Source organism: Diachasma alloeum, unplaced genomic scaffold (assembly GCF_001412515.2).
Source record: "Diachasma alloeum isolate Michigan unplaced genomic scaffold, Dall2.0 Dall_scaffold_00176, whole genome shotgun sequence".
Taxonomy (NCBI): Eukaryota; Metazoa; Arthropoda; class Insecta; order Hymenoptera; family Braconidae; genus Diachasma; species Diachasma alloeum.
Window position 1 is genome coordinate 3025628 of NW_021680342.1, and position 16604 is coordinate 3042231.

General features: G+C 37.9%; 4 protein-coding genes across 4 annotated transcripts in view; 2 read left to right on the forward strand and 2 right to left on the reverse strand.

Moving 5' to 3' along the window:
• LOC107035453 (EH domain-binding protein 1) overlaps positions 1-1881 on the reverse strand; it is a 12008-nt gene extending 10127 nt beyond the window's left edge. Inside the window, exon 1 of the mRNA XM_015252860.2 lies at positions 1067-1881. Coding sequence (XP_015108346.1) covers positions 1067-1170 — 104 coding nt within the window. The 5' untranslated portion in view covers positions 1171-1881. The remainder of the gene's footprint in view (positions 1-1066) is intronic.
• A 1713-nt stretch (positions 1882-3594) lies between these two features.
• Positions 3595-5558, reverse strand: LOC107043303 (general transcriptional corepressor CYC8). The gene is made up of 2 exons (XM_015264779.1): positions 4988-5558; positions 3595-4084 (listed from the first exon to the last, which is right to left on the reverse strand). Exons 1-2 carry the CDS (start codon positions 5556-5558, stop codon positions 3600-3602), a joined length of 1056 nt encoding a protein of 351 aa, XP_015120265.1. The 3' UTR covers positions 3595-3599.
• A 5390-nt stretch (positions 5559-10948) lies between these two features.
• Positions 10949-13638, forward strand: LOC107043741. The gene is made up of 5 exons (XM_015265388.1): positions 10949-10991; positions 11322-11438; positions 11560-11702; positions 12511-12714; positions 13375-13638. Exons 1-5 carry the CDS (start codon positions 10949-10951, stop codon positions 13636-13638), a joined length of 771 nt encoding a protein of 256 aa, XP_015120874.1.
• Positions 13639-14212: 574 nt separating this feature from the next.
• LOC107043854 lies at positions 14213-15662 on the forward strand. The gene is made up of 5 exons (XM_015265869.1): positions 14213-14314; positions 14369-14497; positions 14590-14653; positions 14742-14881; positions 15387-15662. Exons 1-5 carry the CDS (start codon positions 14213-14215, stop codon positions 15660-15662), a joined length of 711 nt encoding a protein of 236 aa, XP_015121355.1.
• Positions 15663-16604: the final 942 nt, after the last annotated feature.

The following is a 16604-nucleotide window of genomic DNA, read 5'->3' on the forward strand; positions in this document are numbered from 1 at the left end:
TCTAGGAGTCTCCCCTGGTTCAAAACCATCTTTAGAGGTCCTAGCACGCCATTTCTCGACCCGCTCTTTCGTTTGAGCTCAAAAAAACATTCATATCTTGTCTGACATCTTTACTACAAACTCGGGTCTTCAACTCGGGCTTTCAATCGAAAACCCGAGTTGTAAACCCGAGTTTGTAGCAGCGATGTCAGATAAGCTATGAATGTTTTTTTGGGCTCAAATGAAAGAGTGGGTCGAGAAATGATCGATTGATTGAATTAATAATAATTGATGATAATAATTGATCTTTCTGAAACCTTGACCATCGGATCGGTGATGGGACCCTCTTTCTTAACATTTACCAAAAAATATTTTTAAAAATAGATCGAAAAAGGGAGATGAAAGAAAAGAATGTCTAAACAGAGTAAAATTCATGAGACCCAGTTCTTCAAATCCATGACTCAGTTCTTCAAAACATGACACAATGAGTTGTTGATAAATATCACTGGACCTAAGGGGTTAAAAAAATTCTAAAGCATCTTTTTCTAGATCTTTTTCTCCTCAACAAAAAATAGTCTTCCCCTGAGACCCCCACATATTCTACTCAAATGTTCTCAATAGAACACTCCAGTTCTACCAAAACTACCAGTTGGACCGCGTTCCAAGAGTGAGCTGAATCAAGTAGTGAAATTACATTTAAAAAAATATAGATTTCACTCTTTTTTAATAAATTCCAGGTGGAACTTCTCAATTTCTCATAGATTAAACAAGATATTCTTAAAAAATTATCAAAAAAAAATCAATGAAAACGAGAGATCAAAGAAAACCTGTCGAAACAGAGTCAAATTTTCACGAGACCCAGTCACGAGACTTTAAATCCATGACTCAGTTCTTCCAAACATGACACAGAGTTGTCGATAAATATCTTTGAATCTAATAATGGGATAAAAAAAATTCTCAAGGTCCCTTTTCTTCTCCTCCTCAACAAAAAATAGACTTCATAAAAATCTTCTGATACGTTCTCAATGGAAATTACTCTTCTTCGCATTATCACATAACTAATAAAATCAAATAAAGAATTAATTACCATTTGGAAGTAGTTTCAAGCGTGAGCTCATGATAAGAAACCGTAAACTGGAACTTGGCCGCTCGCTTGTTGACTCTCTGCAATCTCTTCCAAACAGAGCTCATCTTCACAGATAACTCTTTGACATGAATCAAACAGTTGTGAAAAAATCCAAAGCCACTCGGCTTAGCCCCACGAGTCTAAAAAAACTCCTCGTTCGAAAAATCACGTTCGAAAATCAGTCATTTCTATAAATTGTCAAGGTCAAAGGAAGCTGTCATCCGCCCTCGCAAAACCGAATGTTTTCCTTCTGCTTCCGTTTCTCCTTATTCTCCCTCTCACTCCACTAAAACACTGGGTCGCACAAAACTGTTGGGTATCCAACTACGTAAATCGATTGTGATAATGTGGTATTCTCGTATTCTCCACCGACAAGTACGACCTCGTCAATTATCCTTGCAACCTTTGTCCTTGATTTTTTTTACTATTTCTCGAAAATACGAGGAAATGGGTTATTAAATGGCGACGTCAACTGGTGCATAACTGTCTTGCCACTGTTGTCATTCCTCATATGATGAAAATTAGAGATTGATTACGTGGTTAAATTGACACTATTCTGCACGAGTTTATTGCACAGGAACGAGTCATTGCCTCCGGGGGGGGTTCACCGTCAAGGGACAATCGATGATTTTCACATTTACACTCTTCAATTATTCAATCACCCACACCATTTCACTGTGACAATGAGACAGCTGATTAGGCGTATCGCGTAGTTCCAGTTGATAAAAAAAACTAAGCAGCACCCGAATGCACGTACGCGATCGTACGGCTTCTTCTTTTTGTCTGTGCTAAATGTGGATTGGAACCCGAAAAAAACGGCACCGTATGAAGAAGGTATTGGGGCCATCTAGTGGGCAGAAGGCTCCGATTGTGAGCATAATTTCTTCTTTACCATTGATGGGTTTCTTACCACGAGTGGTAATTTCCACGTCCTATAATAAAGGTGGCATCCTTTAAGGTGTATCTGGAGACAATACCACCCAAAAGTTAGTCAAAACCCAACGGTCAGAGGGCCAAAGTGTCTGATCTTGGATTTTTCCAGGGGGAAAGTCGACATTCGTCAAAATCGAATTTTTTACCCGGGTGAAGGTTGATTCCCACTATTTAAGCGACGGGCTATTCAGAACTCTCAAAAGTGTGTGGAAAAAGTGAAAACTGAAAAAGTTTTTTTTTCCAGATTTTCAAAGGGTCAGATTTTCCGTTTTTCCAGGGGGAAAGTCGACTTTCGGCAAAATCGACTTTTTTACCCGGGTGAAGGTTGATTCCCACTATTTAAGCGACGGGCTATTCAGAACTCTCAAAAGTATGTGGAAAAAGTGAAAACTGAAAAAGTTTTTTTTTCCAGATTTTCAAAGGGTCAGATTTTCCGTTTTTCCAGGGTGAAAGTCGACTTTCGGCAAAATCGAATTTTTTACCCGGGTGAAGGTTGATTCCCACTATTTAAGCGACGGGCTATTCAGAACTCTCAAAAGTGTGTGGAAAAAGTGAAAACTGAAAAAGTTTTTTTTTTCAGATTTTCAAAGGGTCAGATTTTCCGTTTTTCCAGGGGGAAAGTCGACTTTCGCCAAAATAGAATTTTTTACCCGGGTCAAGGTTGATTCCCACAATTTAAGCGACAGGCTATTCAGAACTCTCAAAAGTATATGGAAAAAGTGAAAACTGAAATTTTTTTTTTTCAGATTTTCAAAGGGTCAGATTTTCCGTTTTTCCAAGGGGAAAGTCGACTTTCGGCAAAATCGAATTTTTTACCCGGGTGAAGGTTGATTCCCACTATTTAAGCGACGGGCTACTCAGAACTCTCAAAAGTGTGTGGAAGCAGTGAAAACTGAAAAAGTTTTTTTTTTTCAGATTTTCAAAGGGTCAGATTTTCCCTTTTTCCAAGGGGAAAGTCGACTTTCGGCAAAATCGAATTTTTTACCCGGGTGAAGGTTGATTCCCACAATTTAAGTGACGGGCTATTCAGAATTCTCAAAAGTATGTGGAAAAAGTGAAAACTGAAAAAGTTTTTTTTTCAGATTTTCAAAGGGTCAGATTTTCCGTTTTCCCAGGGGGAAAGTCGACTTACGCCAAAATCGAATTTTTTACTCGGGTGAAGGTTGATTCGCACTATTTAAGCGACGGGCTATTCAGAACTCTCAAAAGTATATGGAAACTAAGGATTAGAAGGGTCACGAGGGTTCTAATGAGGCTCAGAATAAGGGTCATGAGAGTCAAAATAAGGGTCACGAGGGTTTTAATGAAGGTCAGAATAAGGGTCTAATAGGGGTCATAAGGGTCAAAATAAGGGTCAGAATAATGATCATAGGGGTCATATGGGGCCATATAAGACTCATATGGGGGGTCTACGTGGGTCATATCGGGGTTAGTCAATAACTAAAAACCAAATATGTAAAAACATGGTATTTTTTTCACTGTGAAATGAGTAATCTCTCAAGTTCCACAATCAACTCTGTACAAACGCATCTACAAAGGAAAAAAATCATAATCTAAAGCATCAATAGTATCCTTTGTAGTCGTATTCATCTGCGTGGTCGTGTGCACCCTGGTGAGCTTGGAAGAGTGCTGGTGGAGCGGACTGAAGAGAATTCCTGTGGATGAGAAGAGTCTGTTCATGATCAACGTCCTCGTATTGGGGTGGCGGTAAGTAAGCCTGTGGGTGGGCCAGTTCCTCGTGGCTGTCGGCCTGGAGCTTGGCGGCAACGGCTGTGTGGTGGCCGTCCTCCTCTTCGGCTACGGATAATTGTGGATGGTTGACGGCGGCACTCTCCGCTGCGTGGGCTGCAGCCGCTGCTGCGTTATTCTGCGCCTGTTGAGCGGCCGCCTGGGCTTTGTCTCTTGCCGATTGCGTGGCCTCGAAGTCAATGCGTGCCGCCTCAAGCTGTTCGTCAATTGACTGGGCGCGAGCTTTTGCCTGTCCCAACATGGTGGTTTGCGCGGCGAGTTCAGCGGCCGCTTCGGCGGCTGCTTGAGCGGCGTGATCTGAATGAGAAATATTTATCTAGAAATTTCTTGCATCATGCACGAAAAAGTTTCGCAGCAAAACTTCATAAAAAATTTCTATTGAACTTTCCATTCGTTTTTATCAATGAAAAATATTCTACAGAAGAAGTCAGAATGAGATTTTTCTATTCAACTTATTTTACTGAAATTTTTTCCCCTAAAAATTCCTCGTATTTTTTTTTTCCCAAAAATTCCTCGAAAATGTCTCAATAGAAAAAGTTGTATCGAAAGATGAAATTCCACTGATTTTTTATCTACAATAGTTGAAGCTGTGTAATTCTTATAGAATCGGCCAAAAATTAGTAGAATGTTCAATATAAATCCAATAGAATTGAATTTTTTCATTCGTGCCCCATGACATTGTCGATACGCTCTTTACAAATTTTTAAATGACGGTTCCACTAAAATCTTACGGAATTCACATTTTGATAAAAACTGATCCATTCAAAATTAAAATTCTACTGATTTATTCAATAAAATAGTCTCTATTCGACATTTTCTAAAAACAACGCGCAGTGAAGCTGCAAAATGCTGCAATAGGCCAAAAACAAATAGAATCTTCTGTCGAACACGCCAGGCTTTTCTATAAAATCTTCCCCTGCACGAGAGCCTGAAGAAAATCTCTCTCTCAGGATTTCCGCTGAATCAACTTAACGCGATCATTCCAAAGTTATTTGAAAGGACAACTATTTAACTCATATTATAAAATGAGTAATAAAATAAGTACATAAAAGAGTGAATAAATGTCTCGACGGTGAAGTAATATTGAAAAATCCATTCTAAATGCCGGAGCATGAACAACAACTATTGCGCCACGATCTACTTTTCCACATCCCAGAAAAAAATCGATAACTTTTATCTCCTAAGGACCGTTCGGGTTACCTTGAGTGGCTTGCGCAGCGTTCAGTGCAGCAGTGATAACCTGGACCTGGTGCATGGCCTGTTGCGCGGCGTTCCTCGCCGCCTGGGCAGCCCTCGCAGCTTGTTCGAGCTGCCTCTTCTCCCCGTCCACAGCGGTGTGCGCGTCAGCAGACTGCTGCTGCAGTCCGAGGAAGATGATCTGCTTGCCCGCGAACGCGGCATTGGCAGTGGCCGCACTCTGTGCTGCGCTCTGCGCGAGTTGGTTCTTGGCAACGTAGGCGGCCTGACCCGCGGCCGAGTGCTGGCTGCCGAGGGCCGTTCGTGCCTGATCGGCGGAGCCCCGGGCGATGGACACCAGTCCACCTCCCACGCTGAAACCGGGCTTGGAGGGAAGGGCATGGTGCGAGTGCGCCGCCTGGCTGTCCACGCGAGCCACTGGCTGCACGTAGTCGCTCACCAGGGTGTAGTCACCCAGGACAGCGTCATCGTAGTTGGGGGCATATCCTCGGGCCTTGCGCGCATCCTTCACTGGCTTCGTACCAGCGAGGACCAGACCCACGGAGCCCAGGAGGAGAATTAGCTTCACGTACATCGTCGAAATTATTTCATGAAATCTGTTGATTGAAATACTCAGTTCATTTATTCATTCGGTTTTCGGTAACTCGTTTGTTGCCGAGCCTGAAGGCTTATTCAATTATTAAGGAATACAATATTCGTTCCTTTTTCGTGGGAATGACGGCGACCCGGTGAAAACGTATATATGGGGAAAATACATGAGTCATATGTCATTTATATATGTTATATATGAGGAAATATATGTGGGCGTCCACATGAAAAGGGCCCACTTTGACGGTATTGGAGTTATTTATGTACCGATAATCTTGATCAGATTTCTCACATTTTGAGCCCAAAATTAACCCGATAGAATGAAAACTAACGTCAGTATAGACGATCAAAAAAACAATTTAACATTGGTTTAAATGGGAGATGTGGAGAGAAAAACGTGAATATCTCGGAAACTAGATGGGACAAAGTGGGCCCTTTTCACGTGGACGTACACATATGTCTCGTAGGCGTGAATGGGGCAAAATGGACGTTTCGAATTTTTTTATGTTAATGTTAATGATTCACTGAATTTTAAAGGAGATGGGATAATTTTTTATGATACAAGTGAAAGAAAGGGCGCTTCGCGCGCAAAGAAATGCCTTTTTCTCACCAGTATCGTAAAATATCGTACGATACATATAAAACGATGGACTTCCTCAACAACTACTTTTTTCACTTGTATCGTAATATATTATTCTGATGAATATGAGCTAGAAAAATTCTTTGCGGCCTCATGATGAAATGTACAATCTGAAATGTGTGGATTAAAATATTTCATTGATTTATTCATTCAATTTTCTTGGGAATAATTTCAAAGAATTCAGGGACGCTGTCAGATCGAAGTACAATCATGATCATGAATATAATGAGAATCATTAACTGTCAATCGCACGGTCAATATAATAATAACAATAATAATAAAAAATGCACAATTAAATTGTGCGAGCAAAAGAAACAAATATTTTCATTTTCTTGGCAATATTGAAAAATGTAATACAGAATTTCAATCACCGCATCACAAAAAAGATTTGATGATTTTTCACGAAATGTTGAAACTCCATTGTCATACCGGAAGACTCAGATCGACTGATGGAAGAGCATACGAAAATTTCTCTCCATCACCGCATGACTGATCACGCGCAACGATGTCCGTGCCGAATTCAGTTTGATAGGTGAGTGAGAAAAATCATGATAAGTCAAGGAACAAAGCGGCAGCCACAGGAGAAGCTAGTCTTTGTTTTTACCCCCTCAGCACGGGTGACAAGCTGTAAAACCCGTCGAAAGCGGGCCTAGTCATGCGTAATTTTCATATCGCGATTAGCGAATGTGATGCAATATCTAGCTGTTGCATGTTTCTGAATATAAAATGTTACAACCGACATTGAATAATCAAATGTTGATTTTTCACGGTTCCGAGTAATTGGATTAATCAACCGTGTCTCATTATGCCTTTCTATTTGTAGATTTAATTTTGAGAAAAAAATGCGAGCTTACGATCCTAGCCCCATTTGGATGATTTTATTATTTAAACTCCGAAAGTTGAAATACCATTCTTCTCTTCGACACGTCTCAAATTGTTAATTTTTTTTTATTTTCTAAATATTGTAATTTTTATTAGACTTATCGCGTTATGTCAGGCCATGGATGATTTGATGTTAAACCCAATTAAAGATAACAAACTTGGACATGAGTATAAAAAATAATTAAATAATTATATATAGTTAATTAAAATAGTTGATTAACTTAAACATTGTCAACATGGCAATAAAAGTTCGCTGTCCCGGCAAATGGCAATTAAATAATCTGTGAATTTCATTAGCAATGCCTCAACAAGACATATGAATTGGGGGAGGTGAGGTGGGACGAGTTGACCTGGATTACCGAATATTTTGAAATGATTTTATTATTAAAACTCCAACAGTTGAAATCCGATTCTCCATTTCGACGTTTCAAATTGTTAATTTATTGTTTTCCTTAAAAAACACTATTTTTTCAAACTTATCGCGTTGTATCAGGGTAATGTCAAACGCCAAAACCTCAAAATAACGTAAATGAAGAAAATAATTGAATAATGAGATCACGAATTAATTATTTGATCTTAAACCCAATTAAAAATCACAAAGTAGAAAATGGGCATGTAATTGTCAACAGAATTTCCATGAATACACAGCATTGCAATAAAAGTTGGCTTTCCCGGTAACTGACCATTAAATAATCTGTGAATTTCATTAGCAATGCCTCAACAAGACATAATAATTGGGGGAGGTGAGGTGGGGCGAGTTGACCTGGATTACCGAATATTTTAAAATGATTCTATTATTAAAATTCCAACAGTTGAAATCCGATTCTCCATTTCGACACATTTCAAATTATTAATTTATTGTTTTCCTTAAAAAACACTATTTTTTCAAACTTATCGCGTTGTATCAGGGTAATGTCAAACGCCAAAACCTCAAAATAACGTAAATGAAGAAAATAATTGAATAATGAGATCACGAATTAATTATTTGATCTTAAACCCAATTAAAAATCACAAAGTAGAAAATTGGCATGTAATTGTCAACAGAATTTCCATGAATACACAGCAGTGCAATAAAAGTTGGCTTTCCCGGTAACTGACAATTAAATAGTCTGTGAATTTCATTAGCCACGCCTCAACAAGACATAACAATTGGTGGAGGTGAGTTGCAGTTTTCATGAAGTGATTTAAATCACCTAGACCACTGGAGTTGTCGAGTTGAGACCATTCTCGTGCTGATCGTGACTGCAGCCATGTTTCAACTATTAAATAAAAACCCTTATCCCCCACATCTCAGTCGCACGCGTAAAAATCATGCATCATGTACACATGAAAATAGTTTAGGCACCATGTGAATGTACGAATGGCCGGTTCGGTTGCGCTCTGAAAGTCGTGTTTAACTCTGGCGTTTAGAGGTAAACGAGCTCCCACCCCTCCCATCGAGGAAAAATTAGCATTTACCACGGGGAAATATTGCATTTTTTTATTTACTTAATTTTTACCGCGAAAGCACTTATCTCTGCCTTTCAAATCCCACTAGTCATCGACCTTCTATCGATTCTCCTATCCCTCCATACATTCATTTTCCACATTTGTTTAACTGTAAAAACATGAAGTGCTGGAGGCGTTTTATGAAGGAAATGGGGGAATTAATATCAACATTCCCGGTAACTACTGGAGTAATTCAGCAAAAAACGTTAATCAAGGAATTTTTAGTGTACAGCAACTGGGCCATGTTATAATTTTCAATGCCTCTCGTAACTCTATGAATTTATTGTTATTTAATCCATTAATTAATTTATTAACCAATCCATTAGTTGTTATTGATTGTTATTCAATTATTGCAAATCACTTTCTCAAGTTTTTCAATTTCCTCAATGAAATTCCGTTAATTTAATGGGAAATAAATACAACATTATCTGATGCAGTAATTATGTGTTTATCATTTAAAGTCGGAGGTCGTGCCGGAAGTGAATATTAACTAAGACATTTAATTCCACTCGTAATGTTTACTCCAAGTGAATTGTCAACAGGGAAAATGTGAATAAATGAATCCCGAAAATCAGGGATTTCAGGGGAATTAAAAATAGGATGATTCAACTGTCGAAAACATTGTGTTTTTTTCTCAAAAATCCCTCATTTCGTGGATTGATTTATACCGCTTGGGGATGAATTGCTTTATTCATAAATATGTAATATTAATAAAGATCAATTTTATTCGGGTACTTACTAGCTGAAATAAAGAAACTCCACTGTTGCAGGAAATCACGGTGCGCAATTGTTCACACAGAGTTATTACCGAATGAAACAGTAGTAACTGCCCTTTCACGGCGAGGATACAACTAAGAACTGATTGGTACCAGGACGGTCAATGGAGCTCTTATACCCGCGCTGGTCCAGTTTGTTCGGGCTTTCGTGACGAACAGAATAGAACAAATCGACGCCCCGGGGTGGGACTCGAGTGGTCCTATCGTTCAATCCATAAATTTGGCGTATCGAGAATTGCACACGAAAAACCCCCTCTCAATAAAAAAGAAATACCTTAATTGGAATTAATGAACGAAACCGAAAGCTCGCTCATGAATTCCAGAAATCTGATGACCTTGGTATTACTCACATCCTGTCCATTCTCTGGTTCACGCAATTTAGAACATTACTTTTGAAATTTCACGTGAAAAGCAATAAATTTTTTAGCAATTGCTAATGCTAGCAATTCCAATTACTAATTTCTGACAATGAAAATTATTGGAAAATTACTCAGAATTTTTAATCTATTCGAAAAGTGAAATGTGGGGAAATGAATGTGATGTTCAATTTTCAATTTTCATAATGAGTTAGTTCACAAGCTCTCATCGCAATATTAATGATCGTCTGACATGAGAAACTGAATTTTGTTGAATTTCCGAGATGAGTAACAAATTCCCTAATGATTTCATTTTTAATTGAATTCAAATTAATTAATTATTACTCAACATTAATTATTCTAACGCAACTATCTTCTGTCTTCTCTATATCTATAATAAACAGGAGATGTCCAAAATATGTCACGCGTTTATTTTCTTCTCTCTTCTCTATAATGAAAAGGAGATCAATAAGAATATTTCCGATTTTTCACTGAAATTGTTCGACATCCAGTTCGAACAGTTTCGCAAAAATTAGTATCAATTATTCAACGTCCATCCCCCCGATTAATGTGAATTGCATTAGAATGGAGAATTGTAGTATATCAGCAACGAGAACGATAAATCGTTTTACCGATCTATCGTGTTGATATACGCGCAGCGCGCATTCGATCTCGTTACTTAATTAAAAAAATGTTCTAACAGTGTGATTTTCCCCACACAGTAATTAAAAAACCCGTTGAAAACCCAAAAAATTATTTCAAAAATCCCTGCAACTCATCCCCGACGATCTGAACCAATTCCCCCCAATATTGAATTCCGCAACGACATGGAATTTTTTCGTCTCCACATTTCAAATAAAAAAAGACTAGGAACAGATCGGTTTCAGTCCACTCGTAATCCTGCCCGCCCAAGATCCGGAATAGGTAACAAAGTATTATGTATATATTAAGGTACTGAGTAAATGTTTCAGAGTGTGACGCACGCCCTCGCTCTTACTTTCACACGGGTCTCATTATCATGTACGTAAATATACAGTGCATTGACAATAAAAGAAACTATGAAAGCAGCTAACATGAGTTATGTCCAGGCACTTAATTAATTAGCCCATATACTTTTTGCATTATTCGAAGGCATTATCGGTGTTCCACAGGGGAAAGTTCCGCCACATCTGAATGTTTCGGAAAAAACTTAATGGCTAACTTCGCAGGAGAGTCTGATGCATAATTTTCCGGAATGTCGAAGAGGGTTAATGAATTATTTCTGATTCTGCATTTAGGTAATGCGATATCGAAACACGTCCGCAGATTAATTCAGCAGCGAAGTGGTAAAGCGGTTTAAATCAATTTTGACTATTGGCCAGTTTTCAATGAATATCTTGGAATCTAGGAGAGATAGCAAAATTTTTGTTATAACCTTTTTTGTAGAGCCGATTGAGGCCTACAACAAATATAATTATGAAAATTTCGCCATCTCCCTTAGATTCGGAAATATTCCTCAAAAACTCAACTGGGAGATGAGTCGACTTAAACCGTTTTAACACTTCGCTACTGAAGTTTAGCAGGGAAATCGTCTCTAATTTGTCAATTAATTTATCATTCAAATTCAGTTTTCCTGACATTTGGGAATTTCAAACCTATTGAAGCAGACGGAGGGCGAGTTCAGGTGGGCCCACAAATCGACATAAATTCGATCGCTCGTAATCGTAATGCCGGAGCTCGGGTGAGTGACTTTACTCCAGCAGACAATTTTTTTTGTGGACTGACCGCAGAATACTATCAACTATCAACTGCTTCTCTGAGTTATGTAATTTTTTCTTTCTCGTCTTCTCTTGGGTTTTCAGGAAGAAGTCATCGCTGGTAGCAGAGAGAATCGTGGTGCAAACGATGAAAGGGGGTCTGATAAAGGAGACATCGCTAGCAAAGCCGCGCAAGAAGCAAAAGCTGCGTCCGATGCGCAGAATATTGCTGGAAAACAGGCGTCTCATCAAGTACGCAGAGAATTGACTCGCAATTTAGAATTGGCGGATGAGAATTTCGATTTCTTGGGGAAAAAATTGGACAAAACACAATTTTCTAAATTTTTCTTATGGAAAACCCGAATTTTCATAGAATCACGCACGAAAAAAATTAATAGAAAAACCGACCGAATTCGTTACAAAATTCTATTGAATTTCTATTAAACTTTCTATTAGTTTTTGGCTGATTTCATTCTACATAATTTATTCTTTTCATATATTTTCTATAGAATTTGCTCGACTCAAATTTTCTGTTTTTTTCATTCTATTTTTCTTTTCTTAGAAAAACTTAGAAAATTTGAGCCGAGGAAATTCTATTGAAAATATCTCAATAGAATAAGTTATATAGAAAAATTGAATTCTATTGACTTTTTCTACTGAATATTTTCTATTGAACATTTCAATAGAATCGGCCAAAAACTAATAGAACAGTTCAATAGAAATTCAATAGAATTTTCTAACGAATTCGATAGGTTTTTCTATTAAAGTTTTTCGTCCGTAATACTTCTGCATTCGTTTGAGAAGTTTCTGTCATTGAGTCCTGGGGCACAGAGTCTTTTGCAGTTTTATTATTTCAGCTTCGAGGTTTGAATCTAATTCTTCATTTGAACCTCCAGAAAAAGTTTAAAAAATCTAATAACATTGGATAGTTGACTTGTTTTCATCGAAAAATAGAAAAACTGCAGTTTCTGAAGATCACGATATTCTTTCATCAGTGATTTATAAATAATAAATGTTCAACTAAAATTATCGGAATTTTTTTCTGTTTTTTTTCGACTAGGTAAAAGTCCAGCTAGCGGAGAAAGCGTTTCGTGCATCGAAGGCCGCCGAAGCGGTGCTCATTGGGAAGATAGCGCTCGTGGAACAACTGGGGGAGGAGACGAAGGAGACCCAGAGTGTCGTTCGCGAAGGATCCCTGAGTTTCCAACGGGCAAAAGAGAACGTCGCGGCTGCGACTAAAGCTGCCAAAGAAGCACATCACCAGGTCCTCATCATCTGATGAGATCCAAAAAATCAATCGTGCACGGAGAACTTTCATAGAAATACCTAGCGACTTCGACAAAAAATTGTATTGGAATTCTCTTAAACTTCTATAAAAAGCTTTACCGCACATCTTTTTTAATGAAAAATTTTCAATAGAAAATATTTGATAGAAAAAATCTGTAGAATTTCATCTTTCTATTCAATTTCTTCTATTGAGCCATTTTCTATTGGAATTCCTCAATATGAATTTTCTAATTTCTTTCCACTTTATTTTTCGTTTCTTTGCATTAAAAGATGAATCAAAAAAACTTGGAAAATTTAATTCTATTGATTTTCCCTATAGAATATTTTCCATTGAACTTCCTATTGAAAAATCCATTTCCATTCGTATTGAAAAAATCTGTAGATAATCAGAATGGGCCAAACTAATAGAAAATGCAATAGAAATCCAATAAAATTGTAGCGAATTCCCTACGCCCCCCGTGAAATTTTTTCATACGCGATGAATTCAGAAAATTTCTTTCTTTTTTTACTGATTTTGACAACCCACGCATTTCATTTTCTCTCTCCAATTAACTAAGAATCCCAGTCCATTCAGTACTCAATCACATAACCAGCTTACATAAATCAAATGTTTGTCTTTGGAAAATATGTTAATTAGATCGATACACTGAGACGTGCGGTGGAAACGGCGAAATCCAATCTGAGCAATGCCAGAACAGCGGCCGAGGGTGCTCGCAGATCGTTAGGAGAGAAGGAGCAATTACTGGTGGCAGCTAAGAAACGCGTTGAGGAACTCAAAGGGAGGCTGCAGAAATCAAAGGGCGATTTAGCCAGGACCAATCAGGCTGCGGTCAAGGCTGAAGCCTCTGCGAGGGAGGCTAGGGTCAAAGTTAATCACGACACACCCGCGGCCAAAACTTAAAAATTTGCGATTAAATCACTGAAATTTATAAATAAAATTCCTGAAACTTGAAATTCCTCACGCATTCAATTTAAAAATACCGTGACCCCCTAAAAATTAAACTGAAAGCCACAACTTTTTTCTCTGGGTTGTGTTTAACACACGTACGACGAAATATTTTAGAGAAATCTAGCGCATACGCTAAACAACTGAATTGAACTTCATTGAGAATTCTGAGTTTTTTTATCGATTCTGCAGACAAATTCGTGCTTTTCTCTCCGTTCTTTACAAATAGAAATGGTTAATAGGAAATATTAGACAGAAAGCTCCAAATCTATTGATTTTTCCTACCAAATATTTTCTGCTGAAAATTTCAATTGACAAAAAGCGAGGAATTTTTCCAAATTTTTTAATAAAATCGACGAAAAACTAATGGAATTTCCAACGAAAGGCATTAGAATTATCTACAAGAAGCGCTGGGGTTCGGGACGCAACAGCGCGCCGAATCACTGAAGTTATAAACTTTTAAATAAATAAAAACAATTGACATTTCACCTTGTAACTGTCAATCCATTCGTATCAAGCTGTCATAACCATGCACCTAACATGGATGAATTTGCTAATTATCTTCATTTCAACCCGGAAAATCGGTAGTTACGCGCAGGAAATTTCTAGAGGAACGCGAGAATCGAGTGAGGTACGTTATAATGACCCCCACAATCTACTGAGTAACAACTTATAGTGAACCCAGGGGATATCTTGTAATGGACCAGAGAATTTATCTCAGAAAAAATCATCAAATATCGCCCAAAAAGCTGCCCAACAGGCGAAAGCTGCGTCCGATGCCCAGAATATAGCGGGCGCCCAAGCTGCCCATCAAGTAATTTATTTAAATTTCGAGAACACCCATTTGTAATTAAACCCACTTCTTGTTTCAAGAAAATTGAATGAAAAAAATGAAAATTAATGCAGGTCAAGGCTCAACTTGCGGAAAAGGCACTGGAAGCGGCGAAAGTAGTTGAAGTTGAATTATCGGGTATAAAGATATATGAACATTACTTTTGATGAACGAGTTTATTATTTATTTACTGAATTATTTCTTATGATTTTTTCCTCATCGATAGGCAAAGAATCTATTGTCGCTCAACTGCAACAGGAAGTCAGAGAGGCGGAAGCAGTCGTGAGAGAAGAAATGGCGGCAATTCACCAGACTAAACAACACGTAGATCGATCCGTGCAAGCAGCATCGCAAGCAGAACAAGAGGTGAATTTCATCTGAAATTCTCTCGATTTTTATGCTGTTTTGCACACGTTTTTTTCAGTTAAAAAATAATTAATAGGAAAAAATGAGCCAAGACAAAATTATTTATTCAATCCGGAGGTTCTACTTGATGCAATCAAGTAGATTCCGAATTGACACTTGAAGTCACTTGAAAATACTTGAGTCGCGATCCACTTCAACGGAATTATTATTTTTTAAAAAAGATTGATTAATTTTTACTATTGATTCCGTAAAAAAAAAGTCCGCATAATTTTTTTAAGTGACCTAAACTGCAGTCTCCTTTCTCTCATTCAAAAAAGAATGAGAAAAGCTTCGCAAATTTATTAATTATTGAAACTAATAAAATATGAAAGAGAATTCTCTAGCAGATGCACTGGAATTGTCTCCTCGATTATTCTTTACACGGGAAGTAAAGAAGAATAGAATAAATAAATAGAATATTTGAAGTTAGGAACAATAGTTCTGATCGAAATAAAAATTCCTCAAGTTGAAGACGCTGAATCAAGCTCTCCAGGCGGGCCAAGTAAACCTCCAGAATGCAGAACGCGCAGCTCAAGGAGCTCAACACGAGCTAACGGAGAAGCACCACTTGGTAGAGGCTGCTAAACACCGATTGACGGAGCTCTCGAAGAGATCGAAATGCGCCAAAACCGACCTCGAGACGACGCGTCAAGCTGTGCAGAAGGCCAATGCAGCAGCCCATCAGGCGAAAATCAATGCCGCTAGGAACAAGCGGGACCCACTTCTACCATCCGAAGGATGATTCACGAGAGCACCTTCTAATCCTAATGAACAGCCTTGCTCCCCTTTCCCCAGCGCGATTAATCAATAATGCTAATTGTTCTGATAAAATATAAAATGTGTTGAAACTTAATCGTCCAGAATCTCTTTTTACGTGGTCATTTTGGGAAACGCCACGCACAAAAATATTCAATAGAAAAACCTATCGAATTCGTTAGAAAATTCTATTGAATTTCTATTAAACTTTCTATTAGTTTTTGGCTGATTCTATTGACATCTTCAATAGAAAAAGTCAACAGAATTCGATTTTTCTGTATAACTTATTCTTTTCATATATTTTCTATAGAATTTGCTCGACTCAAATTTTCGGTTTTTATCATTTTATTTTTCTTTTCTTCTCATCAAGAAAATCAAACGAAAAAACTTGGAACATTTGAGCCGAGGAAATTCTATAGGAAACATCTCAATAGAGTAAGTTATATAGAAAAGTTGAATTCTATTGACTTTTTCTACTGAAATATTTTCTATTGAACATTTCAGTAGGATCAGCCAAAAACTAATAGAACAGTTCAATAGAAATTCAATAGAATTTTCTAACGAATTCAATAGGTTTTTCTATTAAATTTTTTCGTCCGTGGGTCCTTATGTGCAGTGTCATCTGTTGGAATTCTAGAAAATTCCAGACATTTCGTGGTAATTCGAGAAGTTTCTTGAAATTTCGAGGAAATTCAGAGAGTTTCTAGAAAATTCGAGAAAGAAGCCAAGACCATGGACGTATCCACGTACAATTACTGCTGTATCGAAGCTACAACCGCCTGAAATTTTTGCGTTCTTTTATCAGTCCCGCAGGTGAAGGTAATTGATATTTAGTGGGGGCCTGCCTCCCACGTTGATGTTTCCATGGCAACAAACATCGCAGTAATTGCTCGCTTCAACCTAAAATCAACTTTCGATAAATGCAGAA